The sequence below is a fragment of the Eleginops maclovinus genome, chromosome 10, assembly GCF_036324505.1.
Source record: "Eleginops maclovinus isolate JMC-PN-2008 ecotype Puerto Natales chromosome 10, JC_Emac_rtc_rv5, whole genome shotgun sequence".
NCBI lineage: Eukaryota > Metazoa > Chordata > Actinopteri > Perciformes > Eleginopidae > Eleginops > Eleginops maclovinus.
This window is the reverse complement of record NC_086358.1, coordinates 8930596-8950179: the sequence shown is the minus strand read 5'-3', so window position 1 is coordinate 8950179 and position 19584 is coordinate 8930596. Positions and strand designations below refer to the sequence as shown.

General features: G+C 38.9%; 2 protein-coding genes across 6 annotated transcripts; one reads left to right on the top strand and one right to left on the bottom strand.

Annotated features, from left to right (window-relative positions):
• Positions 1-827: 827 nt before the first annotated feature.
• LOC134870607 (pleckstrin homology domain-containing family S member 1-like) lies at positions 828-9895 on the top strand. Of its 5 annotated transcripts, XM_063892846.1 has the most exons (15): positions 828-952; positions 1368-1405; positions 1726-1823; positions 1925-2043; positions 2173-2307; positions 2756-2825; positions 2925-2954; positions 3591-3644; positions 4242-4313; positions 4453-4577; positions 4770-4820; positions 4907-5032; positions 6515-6850; positions 8221-8356; positions 8465-9895. In XM_063892846.1, the coding sequence occupies exons 2-13, from the start codon at positions 1381-1383 to the stop codon at positions 6642-6644; spliced, it is 1035 nt and encodes a 344-aa protein (XP_063748916.1). In that variant the 5' UTR covers positions 828-952; positions 1368-1380; the 3' UTR covers positions 6645-6850; positions 8221-8356; positions 8465-9895. The 5 variants fall into 5 exon arrangements, with proteins under 5 accessions (XP_063748916.1, XP_063748918.1, XP_063748917.1 ...); XM_063892848.1 differs by lacking the exon at positions 3591-3644; XM_063892847.1 differs by lacking the exon at positions 4770-4820.
• Positions 9896-10823: 928 nt separating this feature from the next.
• On the bottom strand, positions 10824-19377 carry dclre1a (DNA cross-link repair 1A (PSO2 homolog, S. cerevisiae)). The gene is made up of 9 exons (XM_063892842.1): positions 18715-19377; positions 16799-18142; positions 16576-16709; positions 15106-15224; positions 14773-14916; positions 14373-14518; positions 13681-13835; positions 12672-12813; positions 10824-11381 (listed from the first exon to the last, which is right to left on the bottom strand). The coding sequence occupies exons 1-9, from the start codon at positions 19121-19123 to the stop codon at positions 11212-11214; spliced, it is 2763 nt and encodes a 920-aa protein (XP_063748912.1). The 5' UTR covers positions 19124-19377; the 3' UTR covers positions 10824-11211.
• Between the last annotated feature and the right edge of the window lie 207 nt (positions 19378-19584).

Below are 19584 nucleotides of genomic sequence, written 5' to 3'. Positions count from 1 at the left end.
GTCTATGAAGTTTAAGAGACATTGATCTTGTTTTGTAGCTTATGAATAATTCAGTGTGCTTTATTGCAAGAACACAGAGTGATTGAAGTGCACCTTTACCCAGGGACAGTTAAATTTGTCTGAGCTGATGCCTGTTTTAAATGCTTACCATGACCCATATGACCCTTTACATGCAGAGCACAAATGGCACATGCATAAGTACAAGCAGGGAGAGGTCACATGCAGGCAAACACATCTCAATCTGAGTGCTATTAACTGATCACTCAGACTGACATGCTCATTTGCAGGTACATTTAAGAATCAGTGACAGATGAAATAGCCACTTGAGAGAAAAGGACTAGAGACCAGGAAATAATATATCATTAAAATGTTGAATTATGTTTAATTCATAAAAAAAAACATGCTGATAAAAAGCATGTCCATCTATTTTATGTAGGAAATGAAGACCATAAGGTTAGGAGTCCATTTAGCAATTTTGGCATAAATATGGTACTGTGCCACTAAGAAAATAAGAGTGAAAAAATATTGAGATACATTTAAATCAACAATTTTTCAACTTTGAACGTCTAACAAACAAACTGCTATTTCCTATTGTGTACTGCAAACATGAAGATTGACCCTAAAAACTCCCCTATGTCTTTGGGTATCATTTAAATGCATGTCCATAAACACTAACAGTCTTCAAGAGATATTTAACATGTCGATAAAGATAAATCTCCGCGCGATCTCTTGAATGTGGCGCCACGAATTCTCAATCACTTAATCACAAAGACATTTCGCAGCATGGAATTCTGCAGCTTAACAACACAGTGGGTTCAGTTTAAAAGCAAACGTTGAACCAGAAAGTCCAGTTATGTATTCTCATCAGACTTTGCTAATGTTGGTAAAGCACCCTGCTTCCTGAACTCTTATTGTCAAAGAGAGCGAGGAAGCAGCATCTGGCACTCCTGAGGTAAGAACCTTATCTTTGTTTTACAGTGACAGAATTATTCTTCTTTTGTATTGATTTGTGATGTGACACAAACTTTAAAGTTCATTTGCCAGCACATGTTTGTTTGTCTTCAAAAGTGAGATTATAATTCTCTTAACAAAGAGTGTGAAGAATATTCTTTATTTTTTAAATTGCTGTTTGGGTATTCTTAACATTTCTTTAATTAATGCAGATATTGCTTTACAGGAAACATCTTTAAATCTATATATAAAGTATTTTTCTGTAACTAACATGGCTTTTGTTTTGCGAATAGAGCTCCGTGCTGTCACAAAGACTTGAGCCTATTGTTTGTTTAAAAGGTTAACTATTTCCTTCTGGATATTTACATGCTGTTTTAAAACGATAGGGACTGATTCATTCCTGTTATTTTGTTCAGGTGCGGTGTCACAATGCATAAGAGCCAGAAGATCACAGGTAACGAATCAGACCTGGAAATGTGCTTCATCGTTTGATTCAGATGTAGTTACTTATTAGCATTTTGGTGCTGCATAGAAAAATCCTCTTTTTACAGGCCATCTTGTTATTGATTGATTATTGGACGCTCAAACTTGATGTTAATGGTGCCAATGGTAACACTCATTAATAGTTTGGGGATTTTTTTATTAATGATTTGTTTGTTCTAATTGATTTTGTAACAAAAACATATTTTCAGTTCTTCAAAGTGTTCCTTGTTCGTTGTAATCCCTTGGTGTTTTCCCCCAATATTATTTACAGTGAAAATGTATTGCCTCCAGGTGGAAACACGGTGTTCTACAGACCAGTTGCAAAGACAGCGGAGGTGAGATCTGGATACCTGTTCAAGTCTCCTCCCCAAAAACCGCTCTTGACAGAGGTAACAGTCAGATATACCCCAACTAATGCAAATCATTTCAGCTCTGCATGTGTTGTTTCTCATAATATCTCATTATTTATTTTATCTTTTTTCTTCTGCAGAAATCATGGAAGAAGCGGTACTTTGTGCTTTTCAAAGTCAGTGAGGAAGAATACCTACTGAAGTACTTCAGGAGTGCAGAGGAAAGGCAAAGTCCGCTTGGAGGGATAGACTTATCACAGTATGTTCTCATTCAATGCAAATTCATTGAAAAATAATTAACTTAAAGCATATAGCTCCTAAATGCAAACAGTAAAGATCCCCTCCAGCTCAACCTACAGTTTTTGTCTCATTTGTGTCCCTTTTTCAGGATAGTGTTGTTACAAGTTTCCCCTCAACAACACCACAGATGGGGATGGGTCCAGAAAAGCTTCAAGTGTTCTCCATCATGTGTGCTCTTTATCAGGGCAGCTGGCAGGGAATACTTCCTCGTTGGGGAGACAAGGTCAGTCAGCTGGTTTTTACAGGTGATAAAACACTTAGGTGAAAAATGCAGATGCTTCGAATTTCCATGCATTTTTCTACACTGTGCTGTAAGACTCCTGACAAACCACACTTTTGATAGAAAGGCAAGAATCTTTCATTCTACTTCTCAAAAACACAAACAGGTGGATATTTTCCCTGACTCTTTCACACCGCCTCATAAAATACTTTCCCCTGCTCTCTCAACATCCACTATTTTGGGCGTTTAACAATCAAAAAGATATAATGATGTTGCTTTCCTGTTGACTAGAAGTCTATCATCCATCATTGGCTTACACAAAATGGTTTCTAATTGCAACTATTTCCACTTTAGATTTCCGAATTGAATTTCAAAATGAATATAATTGCCATATTTTCTTTGAGTTTCAAAATTAGATTTTCAAGTGTTTCGTATGCCCTTCTTGCCTTAGTGAAGAAGTGGACGGCTGGTTCTCTGACCTGTACGAGGCCCTGAAAACTCGACCACATAAATGTTCAGAGGTACATTGAGATCCTATTTCTTTATCATGTTTTGTAAAAGCAAAATAAGACCAAGCGTCTTTTTAATTCACTTTTGTTTGTATCTATGTTTGTTTTTAGGAAACGTCAAATGGGAATCAAATTATTGAGGTAAATATTAAAAGTATTACTTAAGCTTACGATGAATTAAAAAAGACTTATTCACTTTCTTGTCAAGAGAAAGTTGAGAAGATTGTGGCTTTTCACACAAGTACAATAAAAAGTCAACAAATAGCTAGCTTAGCTTAGCAACACTTGCTTAATGCTAACATCGTGGTGACACACACAAGTTAGTCAGTGCTTGATGTTGGTTGGCAGATATGAAACAAAGTCTGGCTACAGTAGCCTCCCCCTGTGTTCAGTATCTGTGCTAGATAGGCTAACAGACGGCTGGCTCCAGCTACAGATTTATCTTACATACTGTACACAGTGATGGTATCAATGTTATCATCTTACTCTTGGAAGACCAAATTTTACAACATATATAGCTATTTCCTTTATTCTTCATCATGTTCTTGTCTTTCACACATGTTTTATTATCCAATAAGTTGTTTTTTTCGTTTTGTACTCTTGAATTTTTACATTGATTTAACTTCATTTCCTGCTTTATGCATCTGCTTTCATTATCACAACACTTGGATTCCCTGAGTGTCCCTGATAAGTGCAAAAACGACTACAATACAGTTACAACTATCAACCATGCCTATCCTTCAACTCTCTTTTTGAATAGTCTTGTCCTCTTGCCAGGTTATTTCGAAACCCCTTATGAGGCAAAAGAATTCTGCCACAGTGCCTGAACAGGTTGGTCCATAACATTTCATCAAAAACTCTTCAACTAACGCTGAGTCATGAAGTCAGTCAATCATTCCTTTGTGTGAATCTATTTGATACATTATTCTCTGTTTGTCCGGAGAAAAACACGTGTATCCATAAGTTTTCATTATTAATCTGTCCGCCCCACCTTTACGTTGAGTCCTTGTCCTTAGAGAAATCTTTAGGTAGAGGAACTAAGAAGTAGGCCTACATCACTTACACAAATGTAAGAATCATTAACTCAAATTAACATCAATGACATCTTGTTGTCAGTTTTGTTATCCAGGATAAATTCAGATACATTTAAACAAAGTTCTCCTGAAGATCTCAGATACAGTACTTTATTGGTTCGCCATTACATTACCTATTTTGGCACTTTTATCAGAGTATTATAGTGCATTAGACCGAAGACACTGAGATGAATTGGCTGAAAGCAACACACTGCAATTTTTCAATGGTGGATGTCTTATACCTCTAAAGAGAAAGAAATTCTGCTGCCAAAATAGTTAAAAAAAGATCTTAACACATGATTTTTGTGCAAATAGGAGCTATACAGCAATGTGCGTGTTTTCTTTTATTTTGCAGTCGATGCTGAAATTTCGGTCCATGTCTGATCCATTGTCCAATGCTGTGGATAATGACACTGACAAATCAAAGGTGCAATATGTTGGCTTGTTTGTTATAAGCAATATCTACACATATTTAATTAAATTCAGTGTTCTACAATAAGAATTTTAAGGTGACTTTTCTCTTGGTTTCATAAAGTACGATATAAAGTTTTCTTATTGTCTGTCAGACTGAAGAATATATCAGAAGACGTGCATCAGAGCCTTTGAATCCAATCTACGACATTCCCAGACCCTACTTAGGACCATCACCAGTGTCCAGTGGCACCGCCCGTCGCAAAAGCTTGGACTCAATGTGAGTGTTGATCGTTATTTATATGCCAAGGTGCGAATCTGAGTATTTCCAGTTGTAATTTGAAAAAATTCACTCCCTTTTTGAGTAATTCCTTTATTAAATTGACACATGCTGAAATTGTGACATGCAACAATACAGTATTAAATATTAGTTATTTGTTTAGCTGTTATTTTGAATATCTGTGTCTTGCAGATATATGCCGATGATGGAATTTAGAAATTATGCACAAGTGGCTCTGGCAGCGTAAGTTTGCTTAATAAAGGGACAGATTAAAAAGGATAAATAATCACTGATTAATGTTAAAAGTGATCCTGACAAATGTTTTTTAGGGACCGGGAAGTTGAGCAAGTCACTGCTGGCACCCTGATGAGGTCTGTAAATCAGGTCTTTGACAAACTGAAGACTCAGATTTCACCACTTCCTCCATTCGATGAGGAGACAGTCTCTGATGACAGGTAGCTAACAGATGAAATACAAGATTGCCTTCTTTTTTTTTTGTGGGTTGTGTGTTTGTTTTTGACTTTTCACTGTGTCTTTAGTGTCAGTGCCCTATGCTCTTTGTGTTACATATTTTGGCAGTGCCCTAGATACCAAAATAGCTCGCTCATCAGAGGTTACCACGGCCTCATTGGCTCCGACACCTAGACGAACAACAAGGAGGGAGTTATTTTTAAAGAACTGTTGACACTCCAGGACCAGTAAAGAATCTCAGAAAGGCAGCACCTCAGAGCTTGTTTGACAACTTGTGTGTTTAATGAAACATGTGTTTTCATCTTGTGTTAGACATTATACCTTAAAAAACAACATCTGCACACTGTATATTCAATCGAGTCATGATAATGCATGCGGTATAAGACATAGCCTGAATTACAGGTCAGGTGTATCTCTTATGTTAGTTTATTATTCTTAGATCCCTTAAAATCTACATTTGAATACATGTAACTCATACGTGCTATTACGCACATTATATTGGTTTTTAAATCTATGAATGCAAGTTCTGTTATAACAATTTGAAGTGAAATGTTTGACTTTTTGCAGCAGCAAATTTGGCCTGAAGTGCTTATTATAGAATAATTGTAAATTTGAATATGCAGTGAAAATCAGGACTGCACTACATTTGATAAGAAAACAAAATCTGTTTTCTATGATATCACAAAATGCAGGAATTTTCACAAGATGATACAAATATATATTAATTAATAATAGTTATTTTGTGTGAACATCATCCTTTCTGTAGCCTAACTATTCCATACAACGGACACAGCCTTACTTTTTGCACCAAGTCAAATTTCTTCCGTGTGTGTTTCTTAAGTTCTCAAGGCCCTAAAAATGCTAAACATTTTAAAAGTAGTACGTCAGACTTTTTATTTCCTTCAGCATCTCAAGCAGGTCTTCACAAATCAGATTTGTCTTCCTTGTTTACCGAGACATTGTGTTAATCACCAATACAGCAGGCGATCGATTCATCCAACATCCACACTGTGCATCTTCCTGCTGTTTCAGACAATCATCCCCTGTCCCTGTTGTTTTCTGAAATGTTCTCCAAGACAAAACTGTGTGATTCTTCTGTATTTTCACACTGATTTATATTTGTATTTATTTTCACACTTGACATTTGGCAAATGGGTCAAAAGATTCCTTTCTAAAGTGCGTCTTAATTAGGTTTCCTATTGCGCCTTTACAGTGATTTGGTAATGAGTTGTATCTCCCATGCTACTATTATGAACTATTTTTAATACATCTCATGATGTCTGGTCCTCTTTTTGAATATCTGAGAGAAAACTCTTTTGGTTTTTGAAGAGCACATTGCTCTTTCACCCTCCATCAATCATTTCTACTATCTTGTACAGTATTGTATCTGAATGTCATTGATTGATCACAAGGGCAAAACTTGTGTGTGATGTTATCATCCTTCTTACTGTTATTTGCTTTTGCAGAGGTAAACACTCACGTCCACTGTCAGATCTCAGCACCAGTTCCAGTGACAACAGTGTCATCTCTCCTGTAGACATGCTGGATACACCAATTGTGCTAACACTGGAAAAAGAAAGCTCTTCTGAGAGGTGAGATTACAAAATAATGAAATCCAAAGAAGCCCCTACCAAGTAGACACTATTACCTCTTTTGGTGGGAATTTCAACTGAACCAGAGTTAGTATGGCATCTGGAGAATCAAAGCATTGACACCATCATCCCAGAGGAGAGAGACTTTGAGATCCAGCAGGGACATTTGAAAAAACACCTGACACTAACAGATGTGGATGGAAAACCAAGGTAAGTTTGTTTATAAAACAAGACTTCTAGACATTGTTTGCAAATCAGCAACTGTATATCTCGATCTTTATCTGTATTTATACCTTTAATCGTACCTCTATTTATGCAAAGAAGCAGCTGCGTAGTCACCCAACACATAATTACTGTAGTTACGCACTTTCTTACGCACGTAAAATGGAAGAAAATAGATTATAAGCATGAAAATATGCTTCAGGTCCTGAGTATTCTGCTAAGTGCAAGTAAAATGTGACCTGTCTAGACAGCTGGATTGGAGTGTTTCTCTTTTGTAAGATGTGTGTCTGAAACACATGAAAACAATACGGCTAAAACGTTGTCTGTGTAGACGGGCCGTAAGACCTAAGTTAGTTTGACCTACATTATTAGTTATCTGCTGATGCAAAGGACATTAATGGGTTTGTGTTTTAAAAGACATTTAATGCAAGGTGGTGATGACTGTAGTATACATTTCTGAGCAAAGTAAGGAAAAACAAGGCAGCTTGAACTCGACTGAACTCATGTCTCACAATTTTAAGGTTTATTGAAGCTTGATCAAGGATAACAGAAGTGTTCAGGCTGAAGGGGTTCTGACGCACAGACATTCTCTCAATTGTAACAGGACTGGGCCGACAAAAGAGGAAAGTGGTAGCGCAGCAATCAAAACAGAGGCAGTGATTGAATCAAAAAAGGCTTTATTTTTACTCGACTGAAAATACCTTTCAAAACCAAGGCTAAGGTAGCTGGGCCGCTAACCGACTTACCAGCTCTCCAAACTTGTTCTCAGAGAGGGCTGCTTCCTGCTCCCTCCGTGTGCCAACACTAACTGAGCTTCTCTGTCTGCTTTGTCTCCCTTGAGTGAGTGATTAGAACCTGGTGTATGGGTCTCCACACCTGCTCCCAAGACTGCTGATTGGGAGAGGGTGGAGTCACCTGTTAGGGATGTAGGTGCCTCCAACTACCCTGCCTCTCAGCCCCTTACGCAATGTTTATCAAAAACAGGTCAAGAAATTATCTTGTTAATCTAAATATAAGTCATTTCAGGCGGCTCCTCAAATCCTACTCAAGTCATTCAAGACTTCGTATCATCATTCTCTCTGAAGTTGACCTAGATACCGTTATACCTTCATAGAACTGCATTGCAGAGAACACTGGACCAGCCTTACCTGTTATCAGCTATGGGCTAACGGTTCTGCGTGTCTACAGTATGTCATGTGACTATGTTATGGAGAAGATGCTCTGAAAAAAAACTTAAAGCCTACTTGAAATGGATGTACAAATAATAAAAAAAAAGACACAATGTCAAATTAACTATGAATTCAAGCTCCAGGATGAATCTAAAACACAAACTGTGTGTGTGTATATGTGTGTTATAGTGTGTCTGCATGGACAGGCCAGCCGCAGACTGTGTGCCTCTTCCACAAAGGAGACGAAATTCTGGCCATTAATGACTTGCACTGTGGCAGCGTGGAGGAGTTCAACATGTACCTCAGCAAGTCTCTCAAGAATGATGTATGTTCACACAGAACGCCTCAACATATTGTCAGCATTCATGATATTTGTACGTATGGATAACTGTGTAAAAGTCAACTAAAAGGTCAATTATTCCCTTTTCTTCAGGTGAAAGTGACCATCCTGCGTCGTCCTGGATGCCCTCCTCTGCATTCACCAAGCGGCCATTGTATTGAATGAATGCAAACTTACTTCCACAATATGTTGGTTTGTACCATATATTGATCCCCTTAAAAACGGACAGTATTTTCCCCGAGCTGTAGGCATTTCCTATTGATCCATCACTCTAGAGGTTTACCTGATTCAAGCGTCTAGAGGAGCTTAAAGTGAAATCTCCAAAAATCTCAAATCTCATGACTCAAGTTATATATATATTTAGCTGCCAAGCATTGGTTTTGTGACGTGCAATGACTTGCAGTTTTAGCAGAGATTGACCTTTAATGTCATTATGTGTTGTAGTGTGTGTAGATAAGCATTCTGGGAAAGGAAACAAAGGAAAGGGTTTTACGGAAACACATTTCCTCATACCGCTCTTCTGACCGCAAATGTCTTGGGTTTTTTTAAGTACAAGACCTAATGTGTAAAAAATTGTATATACACTTTGTAAGAAAGCTATTTTTAATAATGAACCTCAATCTAAGAAGAGAGGAAGTGACTTAATGTGATTTTTAAAACATCAAGATGATGTAAGGTGTTAGAAAAGATCCTTTGAATTAACATTTATGATCGAAATGAAGGAATTCAATATATTTAAAAGAGATCAAAAGTTAAAACAAATGTTCTTACTTGAACTGAGTTGTAGTGTGAATGTCCTCACTGAGCAATGCTGGTTCCTTTCCAGTTTGCTCTGTATGTGGCACCTGTGATCAAATTAATTTGTAATCTAATGCATGTCAAAGGACGCCTACTAGACAATAATACAAAGGGTGTATTGTTTGTCCAAATGTCTTTGTTGTTATTGTGTGTCCACATTTAAAAAAGCTTATGTCCAAATGATTCCTTTCCTCGTCATTTAAGTCTGCTTTGACAGTGATCACAGAGGATGAATGATGAAACAGATTGCAGAACAAATATTTCACGTCATCCACCACACCTTAGGGTGAGTCTTGTGAATTCATATGCAGAGAGGGTAGTGTTTCTCCTCTGACTGCTTCATCCGTTTCTCTATGATTTAAAGCTGTACACTTTGCTTGGATTGTAATTTTAATATAGCTTGGGAAGATGGTTTCTAATCCTTTTTAAATGATGTCTGGTGACCAAAGCCACTCCTACACAGACAACATCAAATGGAAATTATCTGCAAGGATGGTTCACTTGAAGTGCTACAATTCCAGTCTGAGCTTTATAACTGTTATCACCAAATACAAAAGCATCTGACATTGTTAATATTCTGCTGGCATCGTATACGCCTTATCGAGATTATTGCTTTAAGTTTAAATTGAGCTATTAATCAGAGATGAGGACACTGTTCACAACATGTATTTCTCAAGCTGTGCTGTATTATAAAATCGCTGTTATACATAAAAGTATTCTTTCAGATGGGGCAGCAATATTTTATTTGTGAATTGAACCTAAAAATATGTTACCACATTGTTAAGCTTACCATTTATATTTTTCAAATGCCTTTTTTTTTTGCACTAAAGAATGCAGCAATATTACAGAAAGATGAACATAATTCCAGTTCTTACTTCCAAAATCTATACAAGTTTAGGATTAAAACACAACAGCCAGTACAACTATTTTAAATCTCATCATTTAATCGTTCATTGTTTTTCAGGAGGCATTTCATTATTATATTTAGTGAATTATAAAGTGACAGCTGAAGGGCATCTAATTAGAATCAGAAACCCTTTATTTGTCCCGCAGCAGGAAATAATAAATAAATGCATATCTCTAAAGAATATACAGGATCATACAATTAGATATTTAGTCTTATGTGTTGTACATATGATCGACTCTTCATTATTTGTGGACACATTTCCCTCCCAAAATCGGACATCAATAAGAAACCTACACGCTGAAAACAAGAAGATATTTCAACAAGCAGCGGGCCCAGGCATTGAGTTTGCCAGGACTTCGAACATATTATTCATGCCTAAGGGAAGAATATGATATGCCATTACTAAAAGAGACGAACCGCTGGAAATGGCTTGCTGTGGGCAGAGACAGTAATACAGTGGTCATTACATCTGCCACCTAGTAAAGTGGCTAATTAGCATAGAGGCACAAGCATGATTTGAACTAGCAAAAGAGGTTTAATGGAATGCCTTGAGATAATTCATGAATACAAAGTGATGGAAACTTACAGGATGATTCAGTACAGGCAACTTTAAAGCATATTTTTTTAGTAAAATGTTAAGCATACCATATCACATCAGGGGCTCCCTGAACACAACAGCTCCTTCAAGAGGCGTTGTTGCATAATATTAGGTATACATTTCATGTTACAAAAAAAAAGGTACACGTGTTAAAAGAATGTCTGAAACCTTTATTTATTTTCAGCATAAAAATATTAAATACAAAAATACAATGAGCAAATTGCACAATTGCAAAGCAGCATTTGCAGTATATATACACACAGACACATCCCAGCAGGCAGTAAACACATCCATTTTTCATTGTATAATACTTCTGGGTAAGGTCTAATTGAAGTCATGATCCCTGTGCATCCTATTGTGGACGGGAGCAGAGTGTATATGAACCTTTTTCTTTATTAGATGTGATTGCAGTTCCTGATGTTCACCTGCACTGCAACACAAAGCTAGTGTTATAAGCTCAGAAGTCTGAAGCAACTTCAATAAAAGTATTAACATTAGTTTAGTTAAAATATATTTGTGGTCATACATTATTGAAAATTAATTGGTTTTAGCTTTAGCCTCTATGAGCCACTCACTAAAGCACTTCTCCATAGCCTTCCTGCTTTTCCAGCAGCCGTTGTTCACCGTGGGGATGATCTTGAGCGGCCGAAGCCACTGGACGAAACGCTTCAGCTCCAGGAAGCTGCTGTGCTCGCTGTAAGGGACTCCTGTCAGGGAAACACGAGAGTTGCCATCAACATGTACCCAAACATTTGCACTTCATAAAAAAAAAAAATGTTTACATGCTGAGAACAGTTTATTAATCTGGAGATAAAAGCTTATTTTTCCCCCCATAGGAGTATGGATTATAATTATCATAGTATTACCATTTACTTTTGAAGTCCTAAGGGAAGGAGTCAAGCAGTGGTTTAGAACTGAGCCTGAGGGTCTTTTCAGACATGATGTTCACTTACAATGAGCTCCTACACTTTGATATTTTCTTGCCACATGTCTAAAAATATGGAGGGACAAGTCAGAAACAAGCAAAGTCTAACAAAAAGGTCCTGAGGTGACCCACAGGCTCAGAGTCTTCCCCTCTGATAGAACATGTGCAGATTCAATGATGATAAGATCAGCCCATCAAATGTCTCGTTTTTGGTTTTGAGGAGAGAATAAGGACATCTGCCTCTCGTAATCCTCCCTTCGCCCCTCTGCTGCTTTAACCAGATCTGCCTGAAACTGAACCCACTCACCGATCCCACATGCAGGAGAATAAAATAAGGAGCATTATTAGCATATGGCTGGGAAGAGCAAGAGGGAGGAGTTTTGAACACAAGAAGGAAAGAGAGAGGCGCAAATTAGCTTCTGCCTGACTGACACACAAACTGCTGAGGAGGAAGGAATGATGAGCTCTCGCTGGTGATTGGGATTTACAGGCCAGATGGCTGATGGATCTGTTCAGGAAATGAAACGAGCTACAGTGTGAAATTAAGTCATGATTCTTTTCAGAGCTGGGGTTTAACTGCCAAGACAACTGTCCGGCAGTGCTTTCCTTGACTAAAGACACAAGCAGCAGCCTCTTCCTGATTAGGTTTCCTTTTGTCACCAAGCGGAAATAACCTGAAACTAAGCCATCTTTTTTTATCCTCATGCTCCTCCTTTCTTTTCTTGTCAAAACAGGGAGCTATAGGCTGAATACAGCAATGTGAGGAACATTCATATTCTTGGCAGGAGAAAAAAGCTGCTATTTGATGAAATCAGTGTATGGCAAGAAGACAGTGAAGATTATTCGCCACTATAAGGCTCTGTTTTATGCTCAGACATTCAAATACTGTTAAACGACAGTAAGAGCTGCTGCCCTAATTTATGCTGCAAAGAGAGTTATTTACTAATGAACATTTGTGATTTATTAGCATCATTTTGTGATACTCAAAGCCATGTTTGTGTGTTTTCTCCATGTTTATACTGTGTGAGAATGTATGTTTGTTAGTCCTGACAAATATAAGACACGTTTGTACCATAAATGGAGACGTTGCCTTCGATATGAGGCTGAATATCTTCCACCGATTCCACCTGCCGGCTGAAGGTCCAGCCTGTGGGCTTGAAGGCCACCAGCTGATCATATTTTCCAGAGAAGCGTGCCAGGTAGTCCTGCAGTTTCTGGAGATAAGATGTGGGTGAGAAGAGGAATTGAAGTGAACAGAGCTGCACTGTACCTGAAAACACAGCTGACGTCAAAGAGCAGCTGCTAAATGTAAACATAAAGCTGACCTAAAACTGTATCGAGATGTACAGCTCTCCAAAGATTCATCATCCAACAACCATGAAAAAGAGGTTATTTACAATGTAAACATTACAAATATTTTGAATACCTACTATCCATTTATGTCAAGGTGACTGTGTGTGTTATATTAGTACCATTTTCTCAAACATTCACTCCTCAAATGGCTCAATGCAGACCCAAACTGAATATCTTTCCTCCCGACTCAGCCTTTCTGTGCCTAGTGATGCTTGAATTATACCGACTCTGGGATTTATCTGTGGGTTTACAGATGGCAAATTAAAGTGCTTTAGTCCCTTTAGAGAGAGAGAGAGACATGACGTGCTTGGTCATCATAATAACCATTCCCTAATTATTTTCCACGGCTGTCCCGGATACTTGCTTATTAAGAGTGGAGCATAAGCAGAATAAAAGATGTGTTAAACTGTCCTTAAAGAATAAGACACAGTCCTTGTTTAACAAAATCATTTTCACACCATTTGAGAAATTGTGTATAATTATTCTAGTTAGTGCTATTCTCGTTCACCTCACTAAGTAGTGCATTACATAAAGACATTGTCAAACTCATCCAAAGGAAATGAAATGACTAAATAAAAAATGGACTGTCAGATGTGATGTTTTACACTTATGACAGATCATTTGTTTCCTATACATGTCCCCAAAGTAGCACCTGTTTTTAACTCTGATTCCGGCTCATAAATCTTCTTATAAAATCAGTAATCTGAATAAACGACTGCTGTACTTACTTTGAAGGTGATCTGCATCATGGGCAGCACATGGACCTGGGCGGCCTTGGAGTCAGTGGTTATACGTTGTTTGATTTGCTCCGACTCCAGACAGCACATGGTGTTGTATTTGTCTCTAGAGAGGCACACTTTAGAGCCCAGCACCTCGGCCAGCGCTGCAAATGAAGCATGGAAAATGGAAATTCAGCCTTTATAGACCCAGTGATATAGTATTATAGTATTTCAGAGTTCCTCACACACACTGATCCATTGTACATTTTATTTCAATATTAAGTTTCTTCCTCCAAAAGCACTGAAGGGTTTCTATTCCGCTGTAATATCATGCAGAGCTTGTGGAAGCTAATGTGATTACGAACTGAATGCTTGTTCATTTTCCATGCAGACATCATTGGTTTTCGATTACTTCACTGCTTGACTGGAAGAGTTCATGTGTCACTTTAGGATACGCTTTTTTCTCAAAACAGACTAATCCATAAATTCTCCACGGCGCTTTCATTCGAGGCAACACGCAATCTCACATGACCTTTCAGAGGGAGGAAAGGTCAGGTAGCAATATCAAGCTACAGACAAAAAAAAAAAAAAAAAAGCAATCATCTTTTTGGGGTTCGGAAACACATTTACTTTGATACCAACAGTGTGTGCTGGTGTTAACGCTGTATAGTACATATACATGAATATATTAGTACACTCACCCAGGAAGACTTTCTCTTTCCCCACAGAGTAGGAGCCGCACACCACCAGTGTACGTCGGTTGAGCGTCACCAGTTCGAAGACGGTGTTGGCTGCGAAGTTGATGACCTCTTGCTGTCTGGGGAAGGTGTACTCAGGGCTGCAGTAGCTGTAGGGATACAAGAGCTTATATTAAGAATCTCAGTTTCCTTTGTGCTTCTACATCACCTTTACTGAGTGTCTTACATCAGCGAATGAGGACACGGAGTGAGAATGAACTACAGACATTTCAGCCCATATTGATCCACATGAAGAGTCTTAGCCAACGCTAAAAGGTCACACGTATACCCATAGTCCTGTTCATGCCATTCAGTACCCCAACCGGTAAATTTGTTGTATATAAGGAGACGGACTGGTACTGACGTGGTGTCCAAGTAGAGTGTCTGCACCCTGCAGCTGAGTAACTCAGGGTATGTCTCCATTGAGGGATCAGCCCTGAAGTCCCCGGTGTGGAGGACCGTCTGTCCATCAGGCAGGAAGAACAGCAGCATGGCCGCTCCGGGACAACTGAAAGCATAGATACACACAGGAGGTTAAGCTGGATATAGATAAAAAACAAAGGAATGCACTGTCATACAGAGTTTCATAAAAGAATGCCCTCTTAGTATTCCTCAGTGAACGCCGTAAGGCAGTCTGACTTTGACATTAGTGTCAGACACCGGCCTGGTGAGTATTGACGTAATGTTGATGACTCACTGGTTGGCTTCCAGGAGGATAACCGTGACTCCCTCCACGGTGACCGGGGTGTTCATGGGGAGGATGTGGATGTACTGATCTGCTACCTTCAGTTTGCTCTTCACCAGGCTCCCTGTAATCTGAACAGGAGAGGCAGCTGTCAAAAACATCACTGTGGCTCTGTAACACACTCAGCAATCAAACTTTTCTAGGCTATGACCTACCTAGCGTCCAATTGGATTTTTTGTGACCTACCAAATAAACAAAACCCCAGTGGAATACCAATGAGTCCTTGAAAGCCTGTTTTAGTTGTAATCCCAAGATAGCAGACACTGTAATAAATCATGACCCATTTATCCAGCCACTTCAACCGATACATTTCATTCCAGATGCCATCTATTGGGATATTATAATTACTTTCCGAGGCAAGTTCTTAAATATCCAAGTAAGATAAATATAAAAAATGTATAACGCCTCAAGTTTCTTACTGTAAAAAATGTGTGCTTGTTTTTCTATAAACCTCGGATCATTCAGTATATGGCTCGGTCAGTAGGGGCTTGGTCTGGGAATCGTAGGGTCGCCTATGGTTCAAATTTAAATATGGAAAGTGGACTGCTACTTGGAGAGGTCCCAGTTCAGTCCTGGGCCCTGCTGTGGTGCAACAGCTACTAGGATGGGTTAAATGCAGAGGACAAATTTCAATGTGTGTGCTCTGCTGTGTGCATGTGTGACCAATAAAGAGAGTTTCATCCTCCGATTCTTCTAGTTCACACAGGTATAAACTTCCTAATGTGATTATAAAGACTAAATGAGACAGACATACTACATTTCCCAGGTATTATATGAACGAAAGGTCTTCAAATTTCAAATCCACTATAATATTCAGACCCATTGGCAAATTGGTATTCAAAGCTGCCAACTGCAAGCTCATTTTTCATTAGAGTGAATGCATTGAGATAAGAAATGGGTCAGGCATTTAGTCTATGAGTTCTGTGGAACAGAAGCGTCAGAGAGCTTTTTAATGAGATACAAATAAAGAGGAAATAATTTTTTTAAAAAGGGTCTGTAGCAACTTCAAAGAGTGCATAGTATTCAATGACACAAAGGCCTTTCGGAGGGGAGACTTGACATTTTGGTAGCAATACTCACTTCAGACATCACTAAACTGGCACAAAGCTCTTTCTTTTCACTGTTTGAATTAATCAAATGTTTCAGTGCTGAACTCAAATTAAATCTGGGGTAGGTAAATCCACCATGCTTACATTTTTAATGCAAAAAAAATTAAAGGAAAAAAGGGCCATGGTATCATCGGAATAAGACATCAAATAGGGCTTAGATGCAAAGTAGCTGACTTGTACTTCTAAACACAGAGGTTTAGCTTAACGTGTGGCTAATTGATGGACAATCGAACCAGTATAAAAAACATATGAATCGCTTGGGGATCAAACAATAATGGAGGTAATCTTTTACAATACTCTCAGCTTGACTTACTCCATTACAGTAGATTGGCAACATGGACTTCTTGGTCAACCCTCCGTAGTGATCTGAGTGGAAATGTGTCAGGAAGTAGGCAGTGATGCCCGGGATCTCGCCATACTGAAATGCATCTATGGTAAACTTTGTGCCTGTGTGAAAAAAAAAACATCTTAGATTAAAACACACAAATTATTAACATATTAACGCGGCAGTTAATGGTATATGGTCCCTCCCTCACCTGGAATCTTCTTGTAGAAAGGACAACGTGGCAGCTCTACTTCTCCGTCAGCGTTCCTTCTGTTCCACCTACTCCCTCTCCATCCTCTGGTCCTACCGTTACCTGCTTCAGCCTGAGCATCCACTGCTTTATTATCATTTACAGCCACTGAGCCATGAGAGGTATCTGCAGTTGTGGCAGCCTTACTTTTTCTTTGCCTGCCTCTCTTCTGTTGTCTCTGTCCTGAGTTTTCACCAAGTCTTGGAACAGAGGTGGCGTTGAGTTCCTTCGGTCCACTCTCAGCTTCTTTCTCCTTTACCTTGAGGGGTTTGAGACCAAAAAATACCCCAATATCTGTCTGCTTCATACTGGAGGCCTGACCCTTGATCTGGCCCTTCTGTGGTGGCATGTTTTGAGATCCTTGGACAATGGAGGTTTGTGATGAAGGCACTTGAATACTGCTGTCAGTCAAGTTTTCCAAATGCACGCTCTGATCTGAGCTCAGAAGAGTTTCTCTGAGGCGTTCTAAAACAATACTTTGTGGAGAATCAATGCTGCTTTTACATGGACTGACAGTACCGGTTGAATGAGCTCGGTTTTCAGCAACTAGCTGATGAGTGGGCGGTGATGAAGTTACTGACACCAGCTGGGTGTCAGAGGAAGAAGGCACACTATCATTGGTTTCTAAACTCTCTAAAAATTGAGAGAAAACTTCATCATCACTTGAGAAACTGTCGTTAAACAACACCATTGAGTTTTCATCCTCATTTTTAAATGCATCGTTGTTAAAAAGAGCTTTCCGACATTCACTGCTTTTGACTTCCATCTCTGCAGGGAACTCAGAAAGAGGAGAGTAGGATATTTCATCATCGATGTCAGGGGAAGGTTCACTTTTTATCAGACCTTGACAAGCTCCTCTTCCACTCTCTGCCTTCACAGGAGTGGATGAGAGGTCGGGTTGACTTTCCTGGGAAGCACTGATAGACTTTTTGCTTTTTGTAGAGGACGACCAGCCTTTCTTTTTCTTTAAATCCTCTGGGCCAGGTGAGCGCAGCAGAAGAAGTCCATTTGTACATTTAGATGGAGGTGTTCCAGGGAGATTACTGTGAGTGGAGACGCTAGGATTGGATAACACAGAAAGACTGAGAACACTATCCTGGGAAGACTCTAAATTAGAGAAATCATCCTCATTGTTTTTAAGCCCTGGGAGACAACTGAGGCTCGTCCCACTGCTGGTCCCTGCCTGTTGGGGCAGACTTAAGAGGGCTGTGTCACCGTTTGCTCGACATTGGGCCAGGATGGTGTGGTTAAATTTAGTATAATGGTTTGGAATGGTGGAGCAGCACTGGAGGCCATCTGGACATTCTGTATGAACACAAAAAAATGTAGAAATGTTAGGCTTATCAACAGAGTACTAAATGGTAATTCAAAAGAACCAATTCCATTTACTCATTCCATCAAATCTGCTGTGTCTCAACGGAGCTATCCAAAGGAAATGACACTATTTGTGAAGTTCAGGTGTACTTAAATTTGGATTGAGACTTGGATTGACACATTTTGAACAAAAGCCCTTTTTTACAAACTTCGGTGAGCATTTGGGCATTAACCAGGCAGAAAGTTGCTGACTTTTAAATAATGTTCAGTAAATAAGGAGGTGGCTGAAAGACACACAACGATGGGTACATCACATAAGCTGAAGGGTTAGGTAATTTGAATGGACATGGTGCTAAATGTATGTCAATGTCCTGAGATGTCAGGGATACATGGGAATCTTCCCCTTATCTGTCATCAGTTTTCTTCCTTTTCTTACTCCTCAGTGTCAAATAAGAAAAGACATTCATACATGAACATAGTTATTTTTGATCAATGGTTTCTCATGAGGATGCTGCATGTGGTCTTTTTTTTAATTAAAGTATATGATATATGGATGTCTGTACCTTTGCATGTGTCTCTGGAGGAGTCAAGACATTCAGCAACATGCCACCTCTGAGTCTGGACCACCAAAATGGAAAAAGGCATCTGACACATGGGGCAAAAGTCTCCAGAGGATGGTCCCTCATCAGCAGCATTGTCTGTTTGCACTGTGTCACTAGCAGTGGATGACTTTGATGGAAGAACATGGGCCTCTAAACTGCTGTCTCCATTAACAGACCTACAATCTCCATTATTAGCTTTCTTGACTTTGCTATCAGCTGACTTGACAGAGAAAGAAGTGTCTCTCTTTGAGGTTTTTCTGACAGTACATCTTTTGGTCACAGTTAAAGCCGGTGAATCGTTCCTCTTCTTTTTCTTCTGCAGAGGTTTATACTCCCAGATGTCATTTTCAGAGTCGTCCTTTTGTGACATTTGGAGAAAAAGAAACCCTTAGTTTGTCCAATGACCTTCTCCTCAAAACCCTCGTTATGACACAAGGATTGGTGTTCAATAACATCCCGCGGGTGACGAAAATAATAGACGTTACAGTACATTAAAGTACACTGTATATTCCTTAAAATTACAAGTATAAATCTGCTGAAATAGATCCCTAATGATTTGTATTTACGATATCATACAGTATGGTTCGACAGCTTAGCTGTTACCGCCACAGGACAACACTGCATGTAGTAAAGACAAATAGAGAAACCAAGCAGCACATTCAACACAATTTACCAACTTGTTTCACTTATTTGAGCAAAATATACTTTATTTAAAACCACAAAGTATTTAATTTGTTTTTAATCTATTTAAATATCACATACATTTCTGTGAAAAATAGCCTTCCGGTGATATATTTTTCTGTCCAGTGTCGAAATCAGCGGTCTGAATCG

What these genes read in the sequence shown, in the direction of transcription:
- LOC134870607 (XM_063892846.1), top strand. Translation starts at nt 1,381, where the DNA reads ATGCATAAGAGCCAGAAGATCACAG. An exon ending in GGAGGGATAGACTTATCACA is followed by an intron (nt 2,044 to 2,172) that starts GTATGTTCTCAT and finishes TCCCTTTTTCAG; the next exon opens with GATAGTGTTGTTACAAGTTT. An exon ending in GACCACATAAATGTTCAGAG is followed by an intron (nt 2,826 to 2,924) that starts GTACATTGAGAT and finishes GTTTGTTTTTAG; the next exon opens with GAAACGTCAAATGGGAATCA.
- dclre1a (XM_063892842.1), bottom strand. Translation starts at nt 19,123, where the DNA reads ATGTCACAAAAGGACGACTCTGAAAATGACATCTGGGAGTATAAACCT. An exon ending in TGCCAATCTACTGTAATGGA is followed by an intron (nt 15,225 to 16,575) that starts GTAAGTCAAGCT and finishes TCTCCTGTTCAG; the next exon opens with ATTACAGGGAGCCTGGTGAA. An exon ending in ATCCTCCTGGAAGCCAACCA is followed by an intron (nt 14,917 to 15,105) that starts GTGAGTCATCAA and finishes CTATGCTTTCAG; the next exon opens with TTGTCCCGGAGCGGCCATGC.